General features: G+C 33.9%; 1 protein-coding gene across 6 annotated transcripts in view; it reads right to left on the bottom strand.

The window, feature by feature from the left end:
• LOC121128356 (TBC1 domain family member 2B) overlaps positions 1-13,798 on the bottom strand; it is a 263,354-nt gene that overhangs the window by 129,209 nt on the left and 120,347 nt on the right. For 4 of the 6 annotated variants that reach the window (XM_071892911.1, XM_071892913.1, XM_071892912.1 and 1 more), the window contains 9 exons: positions 12,475-12,607; positions 7,859-8,158; positions 7,552-7,787; positions 7,303-7,483; positions 6,841-7,142; positions 6,511-6,592; positions 6,238-6,447; positions 5,770-6,156; positions 5,571-5,714 (listed from right to left, as the gene is read on the bottom strand). In XM_071892911.1, coding sequence (XP_071749012.1) covers positions 5,571-5,714; positions 5,770-6,156; positions 6,238-6,447; positions 6,511-6,592; positions 6,841-7,142; positions 7,303-7,483; positions 7,552-7,787; positions 7,859-8,158; positions 12,475-12,607 — 1,975 coding nt within the window. Of the gene's footprint in view, positions 1-5,570; positions 5,715-5,769; positions 6,157-6,237; positions 6,448-6,510; positions 6,593-6,840; positions 7,143-7,302; positions 7,484-7,551; positions 7,788-7,858; positions 8,159-8,243; positions 8,349-12,474; positions 12,608-13,798 lie in introns of those variants that run through there. The other 2 variants (XM_071892916.1, XM_071892914.1) reach the window with 2 other exon arrangements.

Here is a 13,798-nt window from a genome sequence, read left to right as displayed (position 1 = left end):
AGCTCTAGGCATTTCAACTTTATAATGTACCACAAATTACTTGTGAATGATGCATCTCCTTTTTATAAACAATACTCCTTTAATCCTATCAATTATCTATTGAAAATCCAAACATTGTATTAATTATTTTTATCAGAGGTAACTACATACTTTAAGTTAATCATTTAAAATTATGCATCTCATTTGCTGGTTGCAACTTGTACATATAAGGGTGAGCAAGCTTTCTACGCCGCCACTTTGGCGTGATCTCTTGGGCAAACGCAGGCACTTAATCAGCTGATGTTTTTTTGTTAGGTAGCTTGCTCAAACTTGCACCAGTTCAAAAAAAAAAGAAGGAATAAATTGACACATTAATTGTCCCAAATGGTATTTGGAAAAGGCACGGAGTCCTCCATTGAATCCGTGTCGAACAACATAACAATTGCTTGGACTCAGTGGGACGTTCGACCGCAAGATTAGGAGGGAATTCGAGTCATATAAAAAGGTGATTTTGGGGTAGCAAAAATACAGGATGAGGTCAACGGCTCCAAGACGACTTCATCTCGCCGGACTTCTTTTTTTTTTTTGTATGTGTGGAGAGTGATCCAATGAAAAACCAGCCGAACCCCCTGCACACCAAACATGAACTTATCAGTCGGATCAGGAAGAAACTCCAGGATATGCCGAGGGACCAAGTGGCGAAGGCCTGCTAGCGCTTTCTACCTCGTATATAGATTATGAATGAGGCTGGAGGTGATTTTATTGAATAATAAATTAGAATCCATCAATCTTTCAGAATCTGATTCTACTTTTTTTAATCTGATATCTGGTTGGAGAAAAAATAGTATTTGAAAAAAATAAAATCATTTTCGAGGCACAATAGCTTGGGCACCCTGTTTATTTATATATTTTGGTCCATTCAACCGCTCATTCTCAATATATTTCCGTTCAAGTTATTTTTTTAAACAAAGCACCGATCACGAGATGAATTTTTTGGCCAAATTCAGTTAGTAACAAATACAAGATGTCCCATTTGAGAGACAACAGATCATAATCACTTAATTATGTACGCAATTTTTTCTTCCCTTTACATAATTCATGCGTAGTAAATGTAATTCATGATATCCTCAACGCCCCTAGCAGACAAAAAAGACTATCGTAGCCAATAAAATAAGAAATGATCACGTGGTCTATGTTTCGCTACTTGGTTTTAATAGATATCCTTCTGAGATTTTTTCTGTTAATCGTTCAGTGTCCCCGCTATATATATATATATATATGTTGTGTACAAGTTAGGACTATCAGTACAAATTGCAACTTGTATATGGACATTCTCCAAGTTGCAATTTCATCATCTTAAAATGTATTATTAGGTTACAACATTGATTATTCTAATTATCAACTATTAATTGATGATATCATTTCATTTTGATCACTCAAAATTACATAATTATCTGTATATTTAAATAAAATAGAGATTGTTTGTCTTTAATGGGTGCCACACCGGTGGACCAAGGAGGTTGAAACTTTGTATGTGTGCCTTATTTGAATCTGGTAAAACTACGACGGAGATACCTATTTTTGTGGAAATTTGTCATGTAGGAATTTTGCCCGGATTTAGATCCAACTTCATGATGAATAATAACAACTTATAAATTCGTTTAATATAATTTATGACAAATATCTAAAAATATTTGTTTGTTTCATCCCCCGAGGGAGTTCATTCAAGTGATAGTAATATTATAGCAATACAATTTCATTGCATTTTTTGAAATTCAATACAATCTTCCAATAAATTGATCGAGAGGATTCATAAGAGGGGGGATACATAGCTTAGGGCCCCTTAAAATATGATGATTTGGCGGTGGTTTTTAATATCCAGTACTACCCCTCAGGACATTGGCCAATCCGAGGGTGGAGATTATTCAACAATATTTTAAGAGAATATTCTCGATCCATTTATTAGAAGATTGGATTGAACATTTTGGAGATGAAATTTCAGACTATAACACTGCAATATAGTATTTTAAATTTCAGAAAGGTTTTATTATATAATTTTTGCAATATTTGTAAAAAGAACCAGTTATCGAGCGTTATTTTTTCGAGGGCATTGTTCATCATAACTTTTATGTTTTATTCATTCTATCGTAATAATAGTTAATTTTTATCAACAATATGAAAATAAGATTGCTTGACGATGTATCAACATATTTGTAACACATTAATGAGCAGACATATAATAACACAAGGCACTAGAGATATATATTTTTGATAGAGAGTAAATTTTGAGTACTTTTATCTGTTTTTCCCAATTTGACATCCAATACTTCACTATTTCATTAATATGAACATGATATATATATATATATATTTATTAAAACTTGGATGTTTAGGCCAGTTTTAAGTGTAGATTGCTTGAGGGCTCTAGTGTTGCGTACGATTAAGTCAGCTGTTGTATGCCCCGCTGCATCATGCATGGCTTATCCTTTTATATTCTTTGAAAATCAAGATTTCTTTTATAGATTATAATAGCATAAATACCCAACAAAACGGCTCAAGCCATCTCGATTAAAACTTCGGAGTTCCATATATTTTCTACGGTTAGGGTCCCCTAAAATGGCTGACATCAACAATGCAGACTTCAAATGAATAGGCTTAATATTTGAGTCTATAGATGCATAGTTTTATTCGAAACAACTAGAAAGGTTGCGTGTTTTGAATTGAGAAAATCTTCCGTACTAACCATCATTTATATATTCTAAATTTTTTATGGCAAAATAATGTATTTTAAAATATTATGTACATGCATAATTTATAGAAGGTACATAAATTAACTATGTATTTATACAAGTACTTTTTTTTTAATTATTTTTTTTAAATACCTTTGAACACATATAACAACAGAAAGCTGTTCTTTACTTTCTTCACTAATTGCCACTAATTAAGGAGAATTACTTAGTTATGTGCATAAATACATAAATTATTACAATTATTCTCTAATTCTAAACCATTTTTCCACAATATCGACATGAATTACATTATGTTCTTACTTTCATAAATTACAATAAGAAATTGAATAACAAAGTAGCTAATCAAAATATTATTTTAACCTCAGTACATAGGAAGACGTTAAAATTTTGTTTCTCATTCTCAAATATTTTAAAAATGAGATTGCATTTTCCCCCTTTTTTCATTTTTAATGCCAATTGTGTGTATGAAGGTATTTTTAAAATTTCAAAAATTCTTTTAAAGCAAATAACTCTAGCACCAATAATGCTAGAGTGCTAAAATTTGTGCCGTCTGATTTTTTGTTATTCAAGAATATAAAATTAATGCAGTTGTTTCAAATGCTATAAATAAAACCGGAGTTATTCCGGATAAACGTTCATTTTTAAGACCTCTGCGAAATCGTCGATATCCCATAAAATAATCGGCTGATTGTCATAATCATTAAATTAAATATGTTGCCAATTAAATTTTCCATCTTTTTGTGTAATATAAACATCTCTCTACAACCTCTTAGTAAAAAGTCATTGATGTCTTTGACGATGAGGAGGATTTTGGGTGATACTCCTTACTTTGACTTAAAGTCCAAAATTCTCAAAGAATACGAGATATTAACTCAGAACAAGATGGAAATACTTTTTAAACTGATTGAGTATCTTGTTGCTCACTCTGTGACTGAGATTATAAGTCATGCGAGAAATTATCTCTCTACCATAACCAATCTGCGGGAAGCTATAATCGAACACATTCTCGTGAAGAGTCTTTCAGATACCCAAAGGAGTGAACTCTCAGTATAGTTTGCAAATGTGAACTTAGACAAATTTATAAGAATAATAAAATTTAATTCAACCATGACGGAGACTTCCAGTATGTTAAATACGATCAAGGATAACCAGAAGCCCATACATCATGGAACCCACAAAGAAAAATAATGTTTTTATCATAAAAAAGGGGAAAGAGGGCATTGAGGTGTGAGAGCCCACATAAGTGTCCCAAACTCCTGTTTCCAAAAAACTAATATGGCGTCGAGTAATCGTCCTGACGATAAATCTCTGTAATTATCCCAGCAAACTTCTCATTTGGACAATTAACGGAATCAAATGTCTCATTGATACGAGATCAAAGCGGTCTATACTTCCAACATAATTTACTCCAGATCCTGATAAAGTAGTGTTTCATCAACTCATTGCGGCCAATGGCGCTGCAGTAGAAATGTGTTGAGTGAGAAATTTCTGTATTAGGTTCGACCCTGTAAGAGAGGTACAATGGGAGTTTATTGTCGCCGATGTCGGTTATGGTATCATCAGAGCTGATTTTCTAAGTCACTTTAAATTCTGTGTGAATATAGAACTCGGTTCGTAAAGAGGAGTGCATCTTCAATGGGAGTGAGTTGTAACATTTTTAAGGAGATAGTCTCACAGTTCCCTGCTTCTCAGTCAAGAGGATGAATTTTGCCAATGACCCCGTCATGGAGTCAACTATGAGATATGTACTACAGGAGATCCTTGCTTTATCCGTATGCGTCGTCTTACCCCTGAGAAGGAAGAAACTGTTAGAAAGGAGATATCGAAGTTACTCTCAGCAGGAATCATCCTGCGATAAAAGTCCAATTGGTCGTCAGCTATAAATCTCGTTGAGAAGAAGGATAGCTCATGGCGTATAACAGGGGATAACAGGCAATTGAATATTTTGACACTCCCGGATCGATACCCAATGCCTTTTATCCATGATTTCTTGGCGACTCCTACACACAATTTTATAATTATAAATTTTATAGTCTATATAAATACTATTGATGCATTTGAGTGTAGCTATAGGTAGTTTGTAGAAAGACAAAGTAATGAACTAGTACGGCTAGTGGCTACGCAACATAATCATATAGACTTTAATAGATGTTCGGGAATTGTGATTGTAAAAAATATAGTGCACGTATAAAACACGTTTGAAATGTGTGAAGTACTCATTGTAAGCTTTTGATTGTAAATAAGTTAAAAATTTACATAAATTATAATAATTTTTGTACGCGAAGTACAAATTTTCCGACTCCGACTCCACAGCTCTGACCACAACACTAGTAGTCTATACCTAATCTCATAGAACCAACTTATTGAGTATAGTTTAACAAAAAAATGCTCCATATTTATTTACTTCAATTAAAAGGTCTTCTTCAAATTTTGGACCTTCAATTATGCAGAAGCGCACCATGTACATCTTGTTATATATTTACAGGACAGGAAAATAATAAAGTATCACTTTAGGTCTCTTCAGCACGTCCTATGTACATGATTCTGATAACATCTACTTATTTCATCAGTTATATCAATATACCATGATAATATAGCTATTAATTCTTACATTAATTCTTTAGTTAGCATCTAAGAAACTTAATCCTTTGGATCTTTGATACTAAATTTGATGAAAATGTAGCGAATACGAGGAAACGTGACTTGATCATTCTTATATAGTATAAAACCAGTCATTTTAAAGTTATGATTAGAACTAATTTCATTATTATATTTTTCATAATTTGATACCAAATCATTGACGCAAATATATTCAATTCAGATATAAAATAAAGGACTTGCCTGTTCAACTTGTGCGCCAATGAGTTGTTTATCCCGAGAATAATAATCTTCAGGCATGGCGTGCTCTATGATGTACACCAAGCACCAGAAGGCATCCTCTTCGTTCATAAACAACAGAGCAATGGATGCAATGCGATTGAATCCCTGGATACAATAAAAATTAAAATCATATACTACAATTTGTCTACCATCATCTAACCTGACAATATTCTATATCTGGATTGTGCACACTATACGCTAATAAAACACGTCTCAGCTTAGGTATTCCATCAGCATGGGGGGAATCATAGTGTTTATTATTTGGAAGCGTCCGTAGGAGATCAAGTTCAATTTGTTTAGCGGCAGGAGTCAAATTACGTGATGGATTATAATTCGAAAGGAGTTTTTTGTAGTAGTCTGTTTGAAAGCTTTCATTCTGACGTCGAATGAGTTTATAATCCACTACGGCTTTCCACACGGCGCCTCTCTGACAAATAGGTATCCCTTTTCGACAAAGATGTTTTATCTTATCTTCATTAGTTAATGAGAGAGATCTTGAATTAAGAATACTGATTATTTCTTCCCAACGCTTCTCTGGATTTTCGTTCTACAAAAAACAGATTTAAAAAAATGTTATTCGAACATTACGGAGTTTATCAGTAGGTTTATATTTATAGTCGAGTCATACATCAAAGGAAGAATCCATATTGATATCTTCTGCTTGTCTTCGAAGCTTCTCTGCCTTGTCTTCTAAAGAATCATCACGATTAGAATCAATACGAAAGCCAAATCTATCATAAGAAGCAGATGTGGTTGTGAGAACCGGCTTCTCAGCCGCTTCTACAATATCCTTTAATAACTGCCCAACCATTTCTTGACGAGAAGCTGATACAGATACCTAATGAAAGTTTAGAAACGTTTGAATTAAAGGTTTTATATTTGATTTGAGAATATGAATCACCTGAGGATTGTGAAGTTCGTTTAAGAGAAGCAAATATTTGGATTGAATCTGATAAAATTTTGCTTCCCAATCTGAGGCCTCACTGGAAAAGGATAATAAAAAAATATTGTTTTAAGGCAGACTAAAGAACATTTATGTAAGTATATAATTAATTGGTATTGAAGATATTTTATTATTTTTTTCTTTTCTTATTTGTTATTAATACTAGAGCAGTAACTTGATTAAATTAAGTGGAATACATTTATCGAATATGTAGGCCTCTAAGTGCCTACATATTACTTCCATTTCTATCTGTTCCTCTCAAATAACTGTAAAATAAGTTTAATTTACATGAATAATTTTTGTTCGCGCTCAATGGCCTGTTGTTTCAGTTGATTTAACTCAAGTACTTCTTTGTTGAGAAATTTATTTTGCATTTCATAGGCTGTGACAGTGTCCAATAAATGTTCTCTTTCCTTTCCAAATAAATCTGTTTGGACACCGATATCAACAAATTCCTTAAATTCAAATTTATCAGAGTCGAAGGATATTCCTGAGGAGCCAAGCTTGGGAGAGTTTTCTGAAACAACCGCTTGATGTAGTTCTATTTCATGGATTTGATTTGTTAATCTGACAATGGAATCATCTTTTGCCTAAAAAGGAGAGAAAATATAACATATATCATAACCATTTAAATATGAATTATTGACTAGAAAGCGTACATAAATGGATATAACAGACCATCTGTTATGAACATAAAATATTATTGTATATTTCTACTAAAGGAAATTAAAGCTATAAATTATAACAAACCTCTAGTAAGTGTTGATATGTAGAAATTTCGTCTCTTTCCCTTTGGAGTTCAGTGTCTTGACGTTCAATACACTTCCGCTGTTCCTTATTAGATATTTCCAAGTCCACTATTTGACCATCTTTGGTCCTAAGAATTTCTAACAAATGACCTTCGTCGAGTTCAACTTTTTGAAGAGAGGCCCTGGAGAGTAGTAGAGAGTGTGGAAAAATATTATATTATTAAGTTTATATGTCATTCTCTTTAATTACATCGTCTCATTTTCTTTTTGAAGCGTTTGAATTTGCTTTTGAAGGATGGAAATGACTTCTTTTGAGGCAGAGGCATCATCAAGAGAGGCTTGAAGATCCTCTTTAACACCAAATAATTCACGAGATATCTCCTCTGCAGTTTGTCCAACTTTCTTGGGCCCCCAAAGACCAGAGGCAGAAGTAGATGATGGACTTCCCTTTTTATCTCGGAAGGATTTACGAATCTTGGAAAGGGCCTATTAGGGAAGAAAAAAGAAAATAATAAGTAATCTCAAAATTTCTTGTATTAGAACTAGGTAATATGTACTTGAAAGCTCGAATTGGGAGAATTTAACTTTGGAGGTGGAGAGGAAATCACAACATGATGGTTATTTCGCTCAAGTGGAGGTGAAGGTGTTCTCATGGAAGCGGATCGGGGCATACGAAAGTTGGGTCTATTGCGCGTTAAACTCTGAAAAAAGGAGGTCTTTTTGATGTAGTCGGCGGACCTTGGAGGTGAAGAGTAATTATCTAATGGACGTTCTAAGGTTTGCATGATTTCCCGGAAAGGACTGTTTTCCTTCTCGGAGAACTCCGTGTCAGGGGTCTTTTCCTTGAGTAATCCCACCTGAAAAATATATATAATTGTGTAATAAAGCTACAAATTATTTGTATGGTTGTTAATTTTTTTTTAAAAACTAATTAAGAGGTACCCGTAGGAAAATCATATTTGTAACTTTTTCCATTCACGGAACCTATTTAATCAAATGATCTGATATGCAATATTAAAACGAGTTTGTATTGATTAAACAACTTACGAAAAGCTCGGGAATAAATATTTTTCTTGAAAGACGGTATTTTTATATTTGGTTAAACGTTTATATTAATATGTAACTGCGTACTCAAATATGTTTCAACAATCTCAGCAACTATTATTTGGGATTGAATCCAAAACGACAACAGTTGTGAAACCCTTTTTTTTAAATTATTACTCCTCCCAAAACATGCTGCTCTAGCTACTGAGAACATACACACGCTATTGATATTAGTGAGTAAACAATAGAATCGGTAATATGGATGTTAATATTTTCAAGTTTATATGGACATGAATATATTATTAGGTAATGAGGTCGGTCACCTAATGATTGGAAACAGATCCTATGAATATTTAAAAGGATTTAAAGAGTAGCATTTGGCAATCCATCAATAATAGACTAATAGCAGGGTTAATAGAAATACAAGGTTATGCCATCATGTAATTGAGCTTACCAGAATTTTCACTTTGATAGCCCGTACCGACTACAGGGCAAGATGGACATATTTTGACGTTATAGAGTATAACAACGGTAACAGTCAAGGAAGGAGATATATAGCTACTCTTGGCTACATTTATACTCTATGACGTCACAATTAAAAAGCGTGGTGGAAGTCAAGGATCAGACGGAAAAGTGTTATGGCATAACCAAGGAAGGAAATATAACTGGAATAGTCGCTATTTTTCCTTCTTTCCTCTTCTCATCCAGTGTAGTAAGAGTAGAAGAGGTATTCCTACTTCTCTTCAATAGTTGACTATAACGTGAGTTCTATTTAAATTCAAGCGGCATCCACGTGGATTCTTTGAAAGATACTTTAGTTAATTATTAAGGTGATTTATCAACCATGCCAAACGCCTGTGTTGCCCCTGGTGGTGTTGTGGGTAAACCGAGGTAGAAAATTCCGTCTCACGTTTCAACCCACTGGCTCCCAGCTAATCCATTCGAAGAAAAAAGTGGATTTATGCCATCAGGATTATCAAGAAGATTACAAAAGGTTTTAGTTGTTTGCTAGCTTCATTTTGGCCCCGATGATTTCACTTATGAGTCTTTGGATAGGAATCCCAGTAGAAAGAAAAAGAAAATCCTGGATAGGAAAGTGTCAAAGCTTCGTTTAAAAGAAGATTTTGTTCCTTGCATTTAATCCATCTTTCCGAGTTATCTATCCACTTCTTCAACATCAAGAAGATCATATGCAATTTATGAAAATCAGTTCATTACTGCCATTTCTTATATATATACCGAGTGGTCCATTAAAATCTGAACATTTAGAATTTCAACAAAATAAATACTATTAATGGATGTGTGTTTGAGCTCTCTTAATCATTAATGTAGCCACCCTTAGCGGTAATGATGACTTGAAGGTGGTCGCAGAGGCCTGGAATCCTTAGTCCTCTGTCATGGGGTCCCAGTGATGGATGACAGTAGTTTTGAGGGCCTCAGTGTTTGGATGATGGACACTGCAGGCCTTTTTCCTCGACATGGATCGAAAAGGTGAAGTTGATGGGGTTGATATCAAGGTTGTAGGGGGCCCAAAAGAGTTCAAAATAATTCAAAAGAGTCTTGCAACGGAGGAGATCGGTTTCTTTCATAGTTGGTGTCAAAAGAGGCCTCTTCGCCCTCAAAAGACTCTTTCCACCCACTGTTTTGATAGGTCTCAGGACAGTCAGATGTGAAACTCCGAGATCTCTTGCATGATCCCTCATAGACTTGAGGGGATTGGCCTGGGCTGTTTTCTTACATTCCTCCGGATCCAGTTTGGCCTTTTGGATAGAGCTCTTCTTTCTCTCCAACGTTTTGGACTTGCTGATTGAGTAGACAGTAGTCCAGGAGACGCCCAACTGCTTAGAGTGCGCAAATCACGTGCTAATGTCATTTTCTCGTTAGCCAGAGAGTTCAAGTTTTTTTTGTTCTCTTGTTGTAACTAATTATTTATGATTTAATATAACCAAATATGAATTAATTTTAATGACTCAACCATGGACCATCAGGTAAGAAACGATTTTTTCGATTCATTTTCTTAACTAGAACTAGAGTTCCAGAGAACTAAATTTGTGCCATCAGATCAGCTGCAAACATCCGCGAGAGGATGGAAATAAACATAGACCCCATTATATATATAGCAAGGGCATATATGCTGGGATTACTCCAATGTTGATCCTCAATTCTACTCTGAGCCCAACAAGGTCATACACTGGTAAATCCAGGGATAACCCTCATTATTCATCTATGTATTTCATGAGCAGACAATTTACTTGCCTTTCTACGGCCCTCGTTATAGATTTTACGGGTAAAATTAATTAAATTAATAAGGAGTAAACCACTAATCCTAGATAATAGGATTACAACAAATTATCATCTCTCTTTTTTCATTTGATTTGATAGCAATCAATAATAATTATCAACGAACAATATGCTGTTCTTAGTTAATATTAGTCACGTACATTCATAATGAATTGTTAAATTAATACAGTCATTTGCTTAAGTTTACGACCACCTCTGATAATTCACCTACTTCAATAATAAATCTAAGTAATGTACATGTTATGTTCAATTGGGTCTAGCAAGTGGGTGTATTACCCTGTTGTCTAATTACGCTAGCAGGAGATGGTTATACTCGCATATAAGCAGCAATTGATATTTTTCAAAAATTGGCAAAAAAGCTAGCTTTTCGATGTTCAAAGGGCTAAAATAGTGACGTTTCACTAAAAAGGCTATTCTGAGCGCGAAATTACCGTAAAGTTGTACTATAGCAAGATAGCTGTTCATACTGCCATATGTAATTTTGCCAAATTTGGGATTTATAAGGACAAAAAGATAACAGGGTGCCCAAGGCACGAAAAGAGAACGCCAAAATGAAGTTATCTCTTTCAAGATCTTCGATTAGTTCCTTCAAAGAAAAAAAAATCAGTCTAATTTGATTTGAAGAGAGTTCCACGTAAGAATCAGCACTATTTAACGTCGTTTGAGCAATAAATTCAACTCAGAAATAAATTTCTGAAATACTTTTTTTTAATTCTTTTCTGCTAAAATAAGAAAATATCCCACGTGGTCTTAAACTTATGCAAATAACTGTATATACATTCTGTCAAAAAAGTACAGGGAATTGTTAATTTAAATTGCCCACGAAAAAGAGATTTAAAAAAAAAAATTCTAGATCGGCATCGCTGTTTTTCATTATGGTACCAAATTTGAGCACGATCTGTCGACAAGTTTGATTGCAACAGCTGGATAAGTCAGTCTGCCTCACTAGTGCTTCACGATTTTTACAACGAACGAAATTATAGAACAAAAAATCTTCATACCAGCTTAAGGGAGTTGCCTTAACATCCCTCACGAGTCAGTTCTTACCATTCTAAGTGAAAATTTGGGCGTGAGACGCGTTGCTGCACTGCTTCTTCCAAAAAAAGCTGAATTTTATGTAAAAACAGTACCGTGAGCAAGTCTCTTCGGACATGCAAACAAGCCAGCAATCATCAGAATAGAGGGGAAAAAAATTCATGTTAAAAATTGCGGAGCACTAACACTTTTTTCCCGCCGCTTTTTTAACTTTTTCTTTGGTGATTCAACATAAAAACAACCTTAAACAAAAATCAAGAAAAGGAAAATTCCATTTGTTTACTTAATATATACCTACAACCCAATATTTCATTGACATATTTGAGTCAATTATAAGCTTAGTATTCAAATTTATGGACTGATTTCAGATACCTAAGAATTTAAGCTATACTTTAAAACCTTTATTTGATTTCACAGACCTATATTGGTCCCGAAATGGCTCGACTCAAATAGAATCAATTAATTTATCATTCATATATTGTCACGATCAATTTTGGCTACTTCAAGTGCAATTTGCACCCCCTACAAAGGGTTAGTAAGAACAATTTGTTGATAGACGTTGACAATAATTCGTGAAAGACTACAAATGTAATCTACACTAAATTATGAGATAAATTATTCTAGCTTGCTTTTGAGTTGATGGCCACATATGTATTTTGTGGCTAAACCCTCAAATAAAAATAAATAATCAGGAAAACCCCATTTTCTTCGAAGCCTCTGGGTACTCCGAACTTTTGTAAAACAATTATACAAACTTTACAAATAAGGTGGAATTGATTGATGAGTATCGAACCTGGGAGTAAAACATGGAGTTCCGATTGACGGCATAGGTAGAATATTCTCGCCTAGCTCTTTGTAGATGTTGAAGCCAGTAGATGCGTCTCTCAGGAGAGCCGGCACTGAGGATATATTCTCCGTTTTTGGTGCTAAAAATGTAAAAAAAAAGAATGGAATCATTAATTACATATTTAATTTGGAAAAAAAATGGTATTCAAGCAATTTAAATAAATACATACACACACAGATGTATTAATAAAATATTACATGCATATGTATGTAGCATATGTAGAGTATGGCACACTCTTTCTGTTTGTTTTAGTTAATGTTCTTTTATTTATATCATAATTCATATGCATTTGTAGTTAGTGCTGAAGCGGTTCTTATTTAGGACTGCAGTACCTTCCAGTTCAGTCTCGGTCCGGTTCAGTACAGTCCTAAAAGTTATAAAGCTCGGTACTTTATGACGTTACTCAACTGTATCTCTCCTTTGTTTAATCAATTTTAGTACTCATAGTACTCCTAAAGTCCGGTCCCAAAGACCGATCAGACCGGGCCTAAGACTCTACTGGACCAAATAAATAAGGACTGACACAACACTATTTATACTACGTATATGTAAAGATTTGAGTAAAATACAAACCATGTAAAATGAATATGTAAAAATGAATTAACTCTCGCAGGGATTTTGTGTGTAGCATCGAGCGTGTATACCATAGTAGGGGGAGGTTGTTAAAATCAAATTCAATTGTATCCTTACTTTTCGGATAAACGTTAAAGCATTGATATATAACATTATAAGCTAATAAAGGACAGTTAAAGGTCACAAAAAAGGTCAAATTCTTCTAAATTTTTGTTCTAGCGTGTGTACTAGGGTGTCCAATTTTAAGGAAGGCATGTTAATTGGATTTTCTTTTATATTTTAATAAAAAAAATATGTTTGTAAAGATTCAGTGTTCAAAGGGCATTTTTTAAAAATCTCTATAGCCGTTTGAAAAGAACTTTTTTAAACATTCTCTATTTGTAAAAGGATTTAGAAGTTTCAATTCTAAATTTATGTTGGTGAACTTAATCAGTTTCAATTTTAAAGTTATGCTGTTGAACTTCAAATGTTTCATTATAGTTCCTTATCTCAAATAATACATTAGAATACATTCGTTATTTTTCATTTGGAAGAAAAGATGGGCTAAAATTGAATTTTCTCATTTTTATAAATAAACATCCCCCTCCCCCTTCTTAGGGGAGTACTGTTTTTATTTCTGAGTGCTCTAGAGACTAAAGTTGTCATCAGCCATCACATTATATTCATTTTTTATCTCAAAATCTTATTATTATTTCAT

This window comes from Lepeophtheirus salmonis, chromosome 13, assembly GCF_016086655.4.
Source record: "Lepeophtheirus salmonis chromosome 13, UVic_Lsal_1.4, whole genome shotgun sequence".
NCBI lineage: Eukaryota > Metazoa > Arthropoda > Copepoda > Siphonostomatoida > Caligidae > Lepeophtheirus > Lepeophtheirus salmonis.
The sequence above is the reverse complement of the archived record's forward strand: the minus strand, read 5'-3'. Positions and strand labels throughout refer to the sequence as shown.